The 16,126-nt window shown below is 37.3% G+C and overlaps 1 protein-coding gene across 4 annotated transcripts in view; it reads left to right on the plus strand.

Annotated features, from left to right (window-relative positions):
- The window catches only part of ADK (adenosine kinase), a 507,420-nt gene that overhangs the window by 15,003 nt on the left and 476,291 nt on the right, over positions 1-16,126 (plus strand). Inside the window, exon 1 of one of the 4 annotated variants that reach the window (XM_039235194.1) lies at positions 9,336-9,493. The exons of 2 other annotated variants lie outside the window; for them this stretch is intronic. In XM_039235194.1, coding sequence (XP_039091125.1) covers positions 9,480-9,493 — 14 coding nt within the window. In that variant the 5' untranslated portion in view covers positions 9,336-9,479. Of the gene's footprint in view, positions 1-9,335; positions 9,494-9,886; positions 9,934-16,126 lie in introns of those variants that run through there. One more of the 4 variants, XM_039235196.1, reaches the window with a different exon arrangement.

Here is a 16,126-nt window from a genome sequence, read left to right on the forward strand (position 1 = left end):
CTCTCTCTCTCTCTCTCCTAGAAATAAAATAAAAATTAAAAAAAAAAAAGAATAAGACTACAACATTTCATTAAATTCAAATGATATTTAAAAACTTCTATTTCATAATGCTTGATAATCAGGAAAAGGAAGTGGGGGAGGTAAATATAGCTCTGTGAACAGGAAGGGGGGGTGGGTAAAAGAAAGTTATAAAAAAGTAAAAGGCTCAATTCCTCTTAGCTGTTTCTGATTTCTATATAATCTCCATCTTCAGACACCGCATCTTTTCAGCTTTTCCCTCAGCCCTGAGCTGTGTGGGTTTGTGAGAAACTTGTTAGGAACTGGGTCCTAGTAATGTTTTTGTCTAGCTTTGTATATGTACCTGTGAAGTGAGTAGCATAGTAGATTAAAATGCTTTTCAAACAACATCATGAATCAATTTAGTTGTAGCACAACTGGTATTTTATAAAAGGAGAATAGAATAGAAAGTATCACTGCATTGAATATGTATGGGAAGTGTTAAGTATTGCTTTGTGAAACATTGTTCAGTTAGGTTTAAGTATAGTATATACTAGGTTGCAATACAAAATATATTTTTCACAGTGAGTTTGGTTTTCTATCCCAAAATTTAGTGGCTTAAAATAACAGCCATTTTATGAGTTCATGCTTTTGTGGGTCAGGAATTCAGACGTGGTTTGACTGGTTGATTCTTCTGCTCCATGTGGTTGACAAGGCTTCACTTGGAGGTATTTAGCTGACCACAGGTCTGGTCTGTGGTGTTCAGTTTGTTCTTACTCATATGCTTGATGCTTTTTACTCACATGGCTTAACCCTGCTTCTCATCTTCTTTGTGTAGTTTGTGAGCCTCTCCATGTGGTTTCTTCAGCCTCTTAGGTGGGCTTCTTACCTGGCAGTTCAGGGCTCTAAGAGACCATGACAGGAGCAGGTAGTCCTCTTAAGGCTAGTCTGGAATCTGTTATAGCATTACTTCATATATCCTATTGGGTCAAAAGAATCGTAAGGTAGCCCAAATTCAAGGGGAGGAGGCATAGATTTTTGTCTCTAAGAAATTGAGGCCATTTTAAATCTGCCATAATTATGGTAAAATAATTTTGAAAAACATGACTGAATTATATTCCCAAGTTTTTAGTTCTGTTATTGCCCTTTGAAAGATAATTACTTTTAATAGTCTTCCCCTCCTCATTGGAAAATATTTTAAGTCTATTTTTGGTTTCAAAGTTTAGAATTTATGTATATTATTTTTCCATGAATACTGATTATTTTAGGTGTTTGAAGAAATGATTTTTTTTTTTTTTTTTTAAATTTTTTTTTTAATGTTTTATTTATTTCTAGGAGAGAGAGAGAGACAGCGTGAGCAGGGGAGGGTCAGAGAGAGAGGGAGTCACAGACTGAAACAGGCTCCAGGCTCTGAGCTGGCAGTCAGCACAGAGCCCGACGCGGGGCTCGAACCCACGAACCGCGAGATCATGACCTAAGTGAAAGTCGGACGCTTAACCGACTAAGCCACCCAGGCGCCCCTGAAGAAATGATTTAAGGTTCAATTATTTCTGTGAAGTCTCAAGTTTGTTACCTAAATACTACCTAAAATGTCTATTTGGCATGCAAAAGGAACTGCCTTCTTACAATGTCTGATGATTACATTTGGATTTAATAACTTCCTTCACATAGAGGCAGTCTGAGGTTGTTATGTTTTTCTCAAAACCAAAATGAGTGAGAAATCTGCTTCTGTCCCCCACCCCCACCCTACCCTTCAGTAAAGAAAACAAAAACGTTGAATAAAAGAAAATGTTAGAGAGGTGCCTGGGTGGCTCAGTTAATTAAGTGTCTGACTGATTTCAGCTTGGGTCATGATCTCTCCTTTAGTGAGTTTGAGCCCTGTGTTGGGCTCTGTGCTGACAGCTCAGAGCCTGGAGCCTGCTTCGGATTCTGTGTCTCTCTCTCTTTCTCTACCACTCTGTCTCTGTCTCTCAAAAATAAGTAAACATTAAAAAAAAAAAAAAGAAAATGTTCATCTTATTTTATGTCTACCACTGTTATTTGTCGTCTGTATTATTATAATAGGCTTCTAATTTGGTTTTTCTGCTTTCATGTTCATCCTGTAGTCCATTCTTTACACAATAACTGAAGGTGATTTTTGAAAACAAAGTCAGAACATGTTATTCATCTATTTAAAACTTAATTACTCTTCCTGTAGTCCATTTTCTACACAATAACCAAGGGTGATTGTTGAAAACAACCTCAGGTCGGGGCGCCTGGGTGGTTTAGTCGGTTAAGCGTCCGACTTTTGCTTAGGTCGTGATCTCGCGGTTCATGGGTTCGAGCCCTGTGTCGGGCTCTGTGCTGACTGTCAGCTCGGAGCCTGGAGCCTATTTCAGAGTCTGTGTCTCCCTCTCTCTCTGACCCTGCCCTGCTCACGCTGTCTCTCTCTCTCTCCTAGAAATAAATAAAAATATTAAAAAAAAAAAAGAAAAAGAAAACAACCTCAGGTCATGTTATTCATCTATTTAAATCTTAATTATAGTGGTTTCCTGTCATTCTTATAACAAAATCAAAACTTCTTAGGGTTACAAAAGCTAAGATGATCTGCTTTTTGCTCTGACCACAAACATTTCTTCTCTCCCTTGCCTTTTTTCATATTGGTCTACGCCTTCTTCCAACTGGCTTTGTCTTGTTATTCAGTTCTCTCCTGCTGGAAGCTTTCCCTGACCACCCAAAGGAGCCTTTCTGTACATTGATCGGCTGGTTTTAATTCTCTGCATAGCACTTATGATCATTTGATGTTCTTACTTGTTTGATTATTCATCCATATCCCCTCACTGGAATGTTAGGACAGTTCATGTTCTCGATTGTAGGTGAATCTCTAGTGTCTTGAGCAGTTGAGTAGGTACTCAGTAGATAGTTGTTGAGTTAATGAGTGAATAGTTCCAAAGCACTTGGCTAGCTCAGTCGGTAGAGCTTGGGACTCTTGGTCTCAGGGTTGTGAGTTAGAGCCCCAGATAGGAAATAGAGATTACTTAAAAATAAAATTTTTTTAATTAAAAAAAGTTTATATATTTTTGAGAGAGAGAGAGAGACACACACACGGAGTGTGAGTAGGAGAGGGGCAAAGAGGGAGACATAGAATCTGAAGCATACTCCAGGCTCAGACTCCAGGCTCTGATCAGTCAGCACAGAGCCTGACGTGGGGCTCCAACTCATGAACCACAAGATCATGACCTGAGCTGAAGTGGGATGCTTAACCAGCTGAGCCACCCAAGTGCCCCCAAAATAAAATATTTTTTTAAAAAAGCTTTTTTTGTAAGTACCATAGACCAAATCTTGTAGTGAAATAAAAATGAGAACAATCTGGTGTTGTTGTTGTTGTGTTTTTTTTTTTTTTTTTTTTTGAGAGCTAGAGCACGAACAGGGGAGGGGCAGAGTGAGAGAGAGAAATAGAGAGAGAGAGAGAGAGAGAGAGAGAGAGAATCTCAAGCAGGTTCCATGCTCAGCCCAGAGCTGGACAGACAGACTTGGAGCTCTCACAACCCTGAGATCATGACCTGAGCTGAAACCAAGAGTTAGTCACTTAATCTCCTGAGCTACCCAGGTGCCCAAGACAAATCTATTCTGTAGAAAGTATATTTTATAAGATTCTAACAGTACTTTGGGAAGAGTTGTTCTTAATTTTGTGATGTGTTTCATACATCTTTATGTTAAAATGCCCTTTCTTTAATGAAATGGTATTGATATTCAGTTATATAATTTAAAAAATGTGTTCTTATCAGCATAAATTATTGGGTAGCATTGTTACCCTCTACTGTTAGATTGGAAGTTTTTTTTGAGTTTCAGAGATTTGTAGTTCACTGGAAATAAAGCAGCACTGTGTAGGTGTTCCTGGGAGGGAGATTTGCTAAGAATTCTTACTAAATAAAGTTCAATCAATCAAATGTTATTCTTCAAATTCTCCTGGGAAATAAATCATCAGGTTCCATTTAAAGATGTTAAAGTGAAATGTGACATGATCTACAGATAATCATTAAAAGAAAATAAAAATAGTAGACCTTTTATATATAATGTCTTTTGGGGAAAAGAGTTAATACATTTAGCAGTGTTTGTGGGAATAATCTTGTCCTTAACAAAAGCTAACTAAAATTGCATTAAATTGATCAACTCTTTAAAAAACAACCGTAGTTGTATTGAGACACAAGTGAACATTTTTTCTTTTGTTGGCCAATAAGAACTGAAAGGGACAACTTCCCTTGTGTTTCAGATAAGAAAACTGATGGTTGAAGGTTATACCGTTTTTTGTTAGGTCCAGGATTAGAATTCCCACCTCCTTTTCCCCAGGCTCCTGAAATTTATGCTATAGCATACTGCTAATTTTTAGGAGACAAGTCTTAAGAAATTTCACTTTCTGAAGTAGGATATACTTTGTTTTAGAAGTATTATTTTATTAGCATTTTAATTTATATTAAATGAGGAGATGTATTTTTAAGTAATATTCAGGGAAGGCATTCCACATTCAGTGTTGTGATAGCTGGCCTCATAAGGGCTATGCAGAGCTCTAAAAGTGGTATTTATGCTTTTAACTTTTGTCAAGTTAAGATTTAAAATTAAAATCATAAGGACATTTTTGTTATTCCTGTTTTAAATAATAAAAATGAGAGTAATCCTAGTTCCTCTAAAAATAAGGGTAGTTGTGATGTGTTGTGATTTAAAAAATACATTTTAGAAAGCAGAAAGAATGAGTTGTGAATTTGTAAACCATTTCAGAAAGATAATTAAAATTTAACAATAATTACAAAAATGTACTTTAATAAAACCAATATATAATAGAAAGCTTATAAGCCAGATCAGAATGAAAAAGAAAGTAAAGATTACACATAATCCCACTCTCCAGAGAAACCCATAATGAGATAGATGTTGGTATATTTCTTTCCAATCTTTTCTTTGCATAATGGCATGATTTTTTTTAACATGGTCAAGATCATACTTTACATTCTTTTTCTTATTTTGCTTTTTCAGAAATTTAATATATCATGAGTATTTTCGTAGGCTTAAAAAGCCTATGAGGGGTGCCTCAGTGGCTCATTCGGTTTTGTCTGACTCCTGATTTCAGCTCAGGACACGATCTCCATGGTACATGAGTTCCAGTCCCATGTCAGGCTTTGTGCTCACAGCTTGGAGCCTGCTTGGTATTCTCTCCCTTTCTCTCTGCCCTCCTTTGCTTAAGGGTGTACACACACTCTCTCTCTGTCTCTCAAAGTAAATTTTTAAAAGTGCCTGTGAAAACATTTTGCAATAGCTCCATAACACTCTACTGTAATTTATTTAACCATTACCCAATTTTTGGTTATTTAGAATATCATAAATTTTTTCTGTTACTAATGCTGAAATGAATAACTGGGTGTACACATATTTGTTCACATTGTTCTATTTTATTTATGATTGCCTCAAAAAGGAATTGATGACACATACTGCCAAAATGCTTTCTAGAAATGTACTAATTTATACTCCCACTAGCAATGTATGAAAGTGCTTGTTTTATTGCACCCTTAACAACAAACTGGTTGTGTTTGAAGATAACTTTGCTATTATTTTGAGGTTTGAAGCATTTTTTGAAAAAATTTTGTAGGGTGGGTCTACATACTGTATTTGTTTATGCTGCTTGGAGACACTTAGCTATTTGGGGGTAGTTATCTGTTTGCTTTTACAGTGGTTGACTAACCACATGGTTAAGTAAAATAGAGTATTGACTTACCTATCTTTCCAAAAGCAAACTGTTCTGACCCACTTATCTTGATGCAACTATTTATTGATGCAGCTATTTAAATTGTAAGGTTAGTGAAGGTTAGAAATTTCAGTTGGCCACTTCTTTCCTAAAGTGAAAAGAATACAGTTGAAATAAGTTACTTAAAAAGTTGATTAGGGCCACCTGGGTGGCTTAGTCAGTTAAGTATCCGACTCTTGATCTCTTCTAGGGTCTGTATCTCAGGGTGGTGAGTTCAAGCCCTGCACTGGGCTCAGTGCAGGGCTTGACGCCTACTTAAAAAAAAATTGATCAAAGAAGTTTAAATAATAGTTACTCAGTAGCTGTGTGTGAGGTGGGGGTAGGGGGATGGGGGAGAGATGGGAAAGGCTGGGTGGAAGAGAGGGTAGGGAAAGATTAGAAAAAGATTGAAAGGCTTACGATAGAAATAAAGAGAACTTCTGCTTTTGCCTGGAAACACTTGTTTTTACTTTTGTCCCTACCTTATTGACTCTGAAAGAACAATCACACAGGAGCCCTGTTTGCTGAAGTAACATTTTTATGTCTATACCTGCTGAAACGAACTGGTACCTAAATACGTTTTAAAAGAAACTTTTTGAAAGTTGCATAGACTGATTGTAAGTAAAAAACATTTAAATTTTTGATTGTTAGATGAAGAGGATGTGATGTAGCTTTACTTTGATTAAAGATTTGAATATTGCAGACCCTTATCTTTCCTTAATGGTACAGAATTTAGTACATTTGTTAAAAAATAAAATTTCAAGTCTAGAAATTTAAGAAAATTAATATTTAAAAAAACTTTATTGTTAAAAATCAAAAGTGGGATTTGCTGAGTATTTTAGGCATGAGGAAAAGTGCATTTTATTTTTCATAGAGTTAAGTTCATATTAGCTTTTATGTCATTAACCAGTGTGATTACAACAAAGGAGTACTTAACCATGTGCCAAGGACTCTAATAGATGAATTAAGTTTTAATTTTCACAATGCCCTGAAAAACATGTAGTGGGTAAACTGAGGGACAGGTAGGTTAAGAACCAGTCCAGCGTCATGCAGCTAGTAGGGAGTCAAGCAGGGGTTCCAAACTTTGTCTGTCTTGCTACCTTTACAACCTTTGTACTTAACATGGCCCAAATACTAAAAGCATTTGATGAAATGTGAATGCATAAAGAGCTGGCAAAATCTTGGCTACAAGACCTATTGAGTCAAACCTTTTTTAAAAAATTGTTAAATGTTTTATTTTTGAGAGAGAGAGAGACTGCGTGAGCAGGGGATGGACATAGAGAGAAGAAGACACAGGATCTGAAGACGGGCTCCAGGCTCTGAGCTAGCTGTAAACAAAGAGCCTGACGCAGGGCTTGAACTCACAAGCCGTGAGATTATGATCTGAGCCGAAGTCAGACGCTTAACCGACTCAGCCACCCTGGCACTCCCAAATTCTTTATTTTATTACACATGAAGTGATGTGTATGCATATTAAAGTAGCACTATACTACATCGTATATAAAAATTACATTGAGGTTTTGATATCCTTTTTAAGGATTATTCTTGGTTTTGATTTGACTTTAGTTCATGTGGGCTATCAACATTTTCCACTTTAAATTGCTATTCTGTTGCCTCTTTGATTCAGATCTTGTTTAATCCAGAGGAACAACTGATTTGTTCTGTTTGTGGACATTTGGTCAAAGTCTGAGTCCGCCAAGCATAATTCTGGTTTTAAAAGCCTTTGGTCCTGGACTAAACACACCAGATTTATAGTCCATGGGTTCATTCTGGATAGGCATTTCCCAAATTAAAGAGAACAATGCCTTAAAAAAGCATTTTTGAATAAAACTTGAAGTCTTTTGAAATATTTGATATTTTAGATGGTTAGCAAGGAACCACAGATCTGAATAAATTGGTCTGATTTCATTTTGTGAACATAAAAAATTATTCTGTCAGAGGGGCAATGATAGGTAAGAAAAGAAGGAAATCTGACTTAGTAGAACAGCAATATCCAGTAGAAATATAATGCAAGATGCATATAATTTGAAGTTTTCTAGCTGCCACATTAAAAATGTAAAAAAGAAACAGTTGGTATTAATCTTAACATATTGTATTTAACCCAGTAAAGCAAAATATTATTGTAACATGTAATCAGTATAAATATTATTACTGAAATATTTAATATATTTTTTTGTACTAAGTCTTGAAAAATTTGGTATGTATTTTGTATTTACAGTGTCTCAATTTGGGTGCTAAATTTTCAACAGCTAAAAAGTGAAATGTAGTCCAATGAAAACAAAATGTGTTTAATGGAAAATATTTTACATTGCTTTGGTTTTAAAATTTAAACTAATTAAACTTAAATAAAATAAAAAATTCATTTCTTTCTGTCACATTGGGCACTTTCAGTATCACATGTTGTTGGACTGTGTTTCTCATGTAACTGATTTCTGATTTCAGTTAGACCTATGGCCTTGATCACATCCTATATGGTTAGTAAGTGAATGCCATTGGAGGCTGTAGTGAGTTGATAAAAATGTAACTTCACAGAGAATGAAGAGGGAATAAAGAAAAGCTATTTAGGTCATAAAGCCTGTGTTGATTTTACTTCCCTCCGATCCTTATAGCAGTTGAAATTTACCGGTCTTTTATTAGTGGTTCAGAATCAGTTTCTTAACTCTTTAGCCCCACTAAATTGCAAGGTTAAGGGCCCGGGAGTCAGAGTCCTTACAATTTCGCCCCCGCCTCCGTGGCATTAGTTGTTTGCTTCAGAATTCTGCATGCTTTTCAGAAAATTGTGGTAATCTGACAGTTAAGTGTGGCAAGCAGTATAGTAGGAGTAGGCTAATTTGGCCCAGAGGCTTTAAAACTTTGTATATCTACTGGATTACCCTGCGACTTGCTAAAAATACCAGTATCTGGACCCCACCCTTCTAGATTCTGATGCACAAAGTTTAAAGTGGGTCCTGGACACTTCTGTATTAACTATGCCGTTCTAAGTGTTTCTAAGGTCCGAGAACGTTTGGGGACCGCTGGACTCAGCACCTGATTCTTAAAGGATGCGAGTTCGAATTTAACACATCATGCTGCTGTTGCCACACATTCGAGTTGCCACGTATTCGATTTTCCCCGGGTTTAGGTTTCCCAGGAGGTTGGGCTTAGGTTTCCCAGGAGGTTGCTGCTTTTTTTCTGCAGATGGGTTTTCCAGGCTGTTAAACCCCATTCCCGAAGATTGCCCTGACAGCGTCCCTGTCCCAAGTCCCGTTAAAGCGACCTGAGCTTGCAGAGGTAGACCGTGGCCATGTGACTGACAAGCTGGTTGCCAGTTGGGGCGGCCATTTTTGAGGCGGGCGCCTAACCTCATGCCCCATAAACCGGGTATAGGGGGAACGCTGTTACCAAGACTCAAAATGGCCACCGCGCCCGCTAGCCACACGGCTAGCCAGCGGGCCAGGGAGCTGGCACGAGACCACGCGGGTGGCTTGCCTTGGCCGGAGGCGCCGGGGCTCATCTCCGGCCGCCAGCCGGCCGGGGGCGGAGCGCCCGCCTCCTCCCGGCGCGGCCAATCAGCGTGTGGGGCTGTCTCGGCGGGGGCCGGCGGCGTGCGGGGTGTGTGAGGACGCGCTCCCGGTCGCCGAGTGCCAGAGCAGAGGAGCAGTTGCCGTGGTACCTGCTGCTGCAGCCGCTGCCCGTGCAGACGCAGAGCATCAAACGCGAGCGCTGGTGCGTGGGGCTGGAAGGTGAAGCCATGACGTCCGTCAGGTAATGAGAGAGGGCGGCAGCCTAAAGTGCTCGGCTGCTGGTCATTAGCCTCCCGACTGCCGAGAACTGTTGCCTCTTCTCTTGTGTGGTCTGGAGCCTCCCCGTGGCACGGGTCTCCCTCACGCTGGAGCTTCTCTCTGCACTTTTCGTTTGGTCATTTCTGCTCTCAGAAGTTTTTGGGTCTCTGACACATGGCGGAGCCCTGTAAGTAGCCGCACCGCTGAGGTGACCCTCTTCCAGATGCCGGGGTCTGAAGCTTGCTTGTGTGTGTAGGATTTCTCATGAAAAAAAAGGTAGCTAACCTTCCTCCCCAGGGGTGACCCAGCGCCTGAGGAAGTGTGACGTGCACCGCGTGTAACTATGCCTGCAAGTCATGCGTTCTGACAACTTCGCTGGTGGCCATGGGTGGACCTGCATATTTTGGCCCTTCTTTGATGCAGGTAGATTGCCCCTAAGTTGTGAAATTTGTGTCCTTAACATGTTTGCTTATGACTGGACTTAGTACTCTGGTCCCCCGGGTACCATCTGTTTACCTACTTTTTTCTGAAAATCACAAGTGAAATGACTTTTGTGAGATAGTAGGTTTATATCGAGAGCGGTGAACAGAAGGTTAACCCCCAATCGCTCTTCCGAAGTTGTGACGGTTTCTTTCTGTTTCTTTTCTTCTTTTCTTCCTTTTTTTCTTCTTACTCTTTTTTGTTTTGTTTCTTTTGTTTTTGTTTTTGTTAATGGTGACGGATTAATGGGCCACTCCACTTTCTGTAGGTAGCATTAACTGAATGTTTAACTATGCTAATGTGACTACTTATAAAATGAGATAAATTGCCTTATTTACCCAGTGTTCTGAACTGCCTCTTTTAAAGTAGACCTTGGCATTCGTTGTCCCAGAGAAAGGGAGGCCCTAGCACAGATGTGAAGAGAATAAAATAAATTAACTTCTGGTCTTTGAGCTTCCGGCAGACTAAGCCCTGGTGATTTAAAGGTTTCTCAGTAGTGAGTTTGAACTACACAGTATTTAAGAGATGACTTGAGAACCTACTTCAGGTAAGATAAGGTAAGATGCAACTGTGCTGAACTGGAATACAGTTTTTTTAATTGTATAATTTTATACCAACATGGACAAAGAGTACTTACCTCATTATGCAGAAGAGGAAATTCAGGTGCTAAAACTTGGAGACCCACATGGAAAGGTTTCACTGTAGGTTATATTGGTACACAAGAATCTAGCTTTTAATGCTAACAGTATTTTAAGATGTATTAACATTATGCTGTCAAAACAAGTTAATCCCCCATCACCCCATTCCCACTTCGCTGCTACTTAGGAGTGTGGGTCAAATACTTTCTATGTTAAGCATAGAAAAGTTCTTATGTGGACTAAATTTTAATTCACCATTGTCTTCTGGCTACTCTCAGTGGAGACACACAAATCTAAAGCTTCTGTTGGCAAGTGACAACAGGATGCATGTTTTAATGTAGAGGTTGAATGGTTGTGTTCACAAGACTGAATTAAAGGTTGACATCAGCCTTACTTGACTTATGGAAGGATTGATAACTGCTAATAGTTAAATTTATGCTTGTTTCTTCAGATGTTGGTTGCACTTTATATAGTCGTGAACTATAGTGATGACTCAAAAAAAGTTTTTTTTAGGTGTTATCGAAACCAGATACCACATTTACACCTTAGGAAACAGACCAAGAGAAGTTGAGTGCCTTGTACAAAATCATTTAGTGGCACTTAGGAATTGACATCAGACGTCCGTGATCTAGTGCACTGCATGATGCTTTTATAGAAACAATATACTACTTAAAATGTATACTGTAGAAACTACTATAGAAGCAATATACTACCTGAAGAAGCTGCTTCTATGAACAAAAATTGTCAAGTATTGTGAGAGACAATTATAGTAACTCTTTTTGCTTTGTTCTAGTCCTTTAGGGAACTTGATAACCTAGAACTTAGGAGTAGGCAGGGAGACTACTGAAGTTGAAGCAACTCTATGTATGTAGGGGCAGTTTTACATGAGTTTACATGAGCATCCTACAGACACCAATCACTTTCCACCTGAGAACTTCATTCAGTGCAATTTTGTCAGCTTTAGTTTTCACAATCATGATATTAGGCTTGTTCCCATTTTGTACCTAGTCTGACAGTAGCCCAAAAGATAGGTATTATTGACTGGCTTTTACTGGTGAGAAGAGTGATTGAGGTCACAAATTATCTAAATCTGAGTTTATGTACAATGTTTTTTATACCACACTTAATTATTGCTAAATGCAGTGTTATGTAGCTCTTTGCAATGACGGAATATAAGATTGAAAACCAATGAGGATGAGTGGTCAGCATACCTGGGTTCTGGGAGTCATTTTTTTGAGTTAAATGATTTTCCTTTCTTCTCTGAACATTGGTTCAATGAAATACTCAGTGATGCTGATACTAATAGGTATCCCACAGTGTTGTTGGGTAGGTATGAAAGTGCTTTTAAATTTTAGGGCATTTTATAAATGCAGTGTTCTCTCATTAAAGCAATTTGAATCTTCTAGAGAATGGTGTTATCTGAGAAAAATTGTTTAAATTTTAAAAATACTAAATAGAAAGCAAACTAACCTATTTAATTTGCTTATTATATATTTTGAGAAACTAAAGCTGAGAGATGTTGAGATTTGTTTAAGCTCACACAAATAGTTGCACATCTTGAACTAGAATCCCGATCTCTAGACACCTGGTTCAATGCCCTTTATAGTGTAGCATTCAACTATGAGGAATGCTTTAAATTAAAAAAGCATTCAACTATAAAGAATGATTTAAATTAAAAAAACTTTTTAAAATATTTATTTATTTATGAGAAAGAGACAGAGTGTGAGTAGAGGAGGCAGCGAGAGAGGGAGACACAGAGTCTGCAGCAGGTTCCAGGCTGTGAACTGTCAGCACAGAGCCTGATGAGGGGCTTGAACTCATGAGCTGCGAGATCACAACCTGGGCTGAAGTTGGACACTCAACTGACTGAGCCACCCAGGGGCCCTAACAATAAAAGCGTTTTTAAAGTTTATTTATTTATTTTGAGAGAGAGAAAGCCTGAGTGAGGGTTGGGCAGAGAGAGGGGGAGGGAGATAGAGAATCCCAAGCAGGCTCCATGCTGTCAGCATGGAGCCCGATGTGGGGCTTGATCCCATAAACTGTGAGATCATGACCTGAGCCAAAATCAAGAGTTGGACACTCAACTGACAGATCCACCCAGGAACCCCAAATTAAAAGCATTTTTAAAAAAAAACTTAAGATCTTTGAATGAACTTGGTGGAGATACTGTTTCTTTGACTTAATATTTGTATTCTACTCTACTACATCATTGCTGATAAAGAGTCTATATTTATAGCCTCTAACACCAGTTATCCCTGAAGAATAATGTTTGTCTTTTGTTATATGTATCAGATTCCAGCTGGGCTTTATTTGGGAAATGATAGAACATATCTAATAAATTGTTGCTTTTGTTATTTTTAATTGGCCCGATAGGAATGTTGATGCTTGAGTTAAATTCTGGAGACATAGGAAAATGTAGAGTGTCAGGACTAGATGAGAATCTTAGAGGGCATTTTACCTTTTCCTTTTTCTCTATACTGGACTTTGAGGTCCCAAATGAGGGATATGTCCTAGTTAGGGAGTGGTGGAGCTTAGGATCGAACTTAGATTTTCCGACTCCTACTTTATGTACTTTTCACTGAGCAATACTGTTTCAAAATACTGCTATGAATATTGCCTTGTTTTCCTAACATCAGTGTCTAGTCTGGTTTTGGGCATTCCTTAGAGCTTGATTTTGTGCCAAGGAAGACTAGGAAAATGAGGGAGACAGGGAGAATGATTGCTGTAGAGCTGAGGAACCCTATGCTTTGGCCTGCCTATACAGGTCAGATTTGGTCTATTCTGGGACCTGACATGACTGTGCCCTACATGATGATTCTGGAAGCACTTTTGTGGGTTAGGCCTACATTGGAAAATTTATGTGGGCTGTGGGTTGGGTCCTATGGTATTTTTCTCCTAACACTCAAGTCTTTTGAGATGCGTCCAGTAGAATCTGCCAAGCCACTCAGATGGCGAACATTCATTTGGAGACTAAAATCTGGCTAAGATTGAAACTTCCTTACTTTGTTGAGTTAGTTTCTTTGGAGCCTTTAAATAGAATTTTCAAATTCATTGCAGGACTTGTGTCTTTTATAAGAATTATAAATTTCAGATTTACATAAACTTTTTTTTAATGCTATAGGACTTCTTATTGAGACAAGTGAGCTTTTAAAATAAAATGAAATTGTCTCATTTATGAAATATTCTGAAGAACTAAAACAGAAATCCTTCTCTTATAGAACTGTGCAGTGTTGTCAGTTGTTAATGCTCATATTTGTAAATAGGTCATCTTTGTTTGAAAAAGCATACAAGGTTTTCTAACTACAAATCTTTTCAGCCACAGTATTGCTACATTAAGAAATGTCAAAGATAAAAGGGAACCATAATGATTGCCTAGACTGTTTGAATGTTAACCCTTTCCTGTAACATTGTTAACATTCTTTAACATGTCTTTAACTCTTCATACCTACTCAGTTTTAAATTATTTTAAAAATGCTATAATAAAACATAAGTATGGATTTTCAAAAAAACAAAGCTAGCTTATAAATAGGGTGACCATATGTCCCAGTTTGCCCAGGACAGTCCTGGATCATGCTAGTTATCCTGGCATAATTATTAATAGCTTTTCCTTTATTTTCAAAGGTGTCCTGTTTGGGTGATAAATTATCTACTTATACACTGTAATAATTTTGTTGTAGTAGATTTTGGTCATTGAAATGTTATTTGAAATAGGCCCATACAGTAATGGAATATTATCCTTTTTGGGGGCTATATTTGGATGTTTTTTTATTTTGGATAAAAACATTGGATGTCAAGTATTTTTATTGTAGTGAGAGTTCTGGATATCTAAATCTAGTATTTTAAACATGAAAGCATATGATTTGAAGTTGGGAAGGATTTATTTGTTGTCTAACTTTTGAACCTCTTGTTTCTGTTGAACAGAGTAATGGCAATACCTATCCTATGGGATTATTGTGAAGATTTAAAGACAATAACATAAAAAAATAAAGACAATAACATATAAAAATGCTTAAGCTTTAAATAACTCTGTAAGTGTTAGCCTTGTCATATATGTGCTTCTGAAAATTGAATTTAAAATGAATAATTTTGGGCTGCCTGGCTGGCTTACTTAGAAGAGCATGCCACTTTTGATCTTGGGGTTTGAGCTCAAGACTCATGTTGGGTGTAGAGGTTACTAAAAAAATAAATAAGATGAACAATTTAATCTCGATTAAGGGAATTTACTATTTAATAGAACAAAGACAATATTGCAGAAATGTTTTTACTGTAACGGGGGCAGGGACTTAATGTTAGTTGAAGACATATGTGTGGGTTTTTTGGAGGGAAAGGGCTGAAATTTCAACATATTTGTTTGCTGAAAAGAATGATACCATAAGAAGCAAAACCCCTCCCAAAAAAAACAAAAACAAACAAACAAACAAAAAAACCCCCAGATGATGCTAGACAGAGGGAAGAGATAATTTTCTTTTTCTTTTTTTCTTTTTTGTCAAAAAGATTTATTAAATAAGTGTATCATTAGTAGAGAACACTATAAACTATATTTTTTATTTTTTTGTCAAAAAATAAGAGCTTTATTAAATAAGTTACTGTATCAGAGATCATTTTCTTGAGTATGCAAGGAGGTATATTCAAAATACAAGTGCAAGGATTGGCCTTACAAAGCTTAAGGGACACATATATTTCCCTAGTCTGTTCACTTGGCAGCCAGTGAAAAAAATGCCAACAAAAAATTTACATACAGTAAAATAAAAATCATATGAATTTTGAATAGAAATATATATACGTATATATGTATATGTATAAATATAACTCAGGTCAATATATAAAACATGTTCATCTTCCTTACCGTTTTTCAATCAATCCTATTTCCAGTTGCATCCAGGCAACCATTTTCTATCAGTAGCTACTGATTTGCCTGTTGAAGAACTTCATATAAGTGGAATTATAGTGTGTAGTATTTGTATCTCTTTACTTTTATCTGATTACTTTTGTTAAATAATAATTTTGAGATTCATTCATTCTGATGTATATATCAGTAGTTTGTTCCTTTTCACTGCTGAGTAATATTCCATTATACATAACTAATAACAGATACCCTCTTGATGGACTTTGGGTTGTTGCTAGTTTTATAGTAAGTTTTGCTTACTATAAATAAAGTTGCTGTGGACATTTTTGTTTAAGCCTTTGTCTGGACTTGTGTAAATGCTTAGGTATGTAATTGCTGCATTCTAGGATAGATGTTTATTTAACTTCAGAAACCACCAAACTTTTTTTAAAATGGAAAACTGAACACATTTGACATTCCCACCAGTGGTGTTATAAGACTTCCAGTTATTCTATATTCTTTTTTTTTTTTAATAGTTTATTGTCAGATTAGTTTCCACATAACACCCAGTGCTCATCCCCACATAGTTATTCTATATTCTTAACAATGTTTGGCATTTAAAAATTTTAGTCATTCTGGTGGGTACGTAATAATATTTCATTGTACAGTGTTT

Source organism: Hyaena hyaena, unplaced genomic scaffold, assembly GCF_003009895.1.
Source record: "Hyaena hyaena isolate Hyena2069 unplaced genomic scaffold, ASM300989v1 scaffold_97, whole genome shotgun sequence".
Taxonomy (NCBI): domain Eukaryota; kingdom Metazoa; phylum Chordata; class Mammalia; order Carnivora; family Hyaenidae; genus Hyaena; species Hyaena hyaena.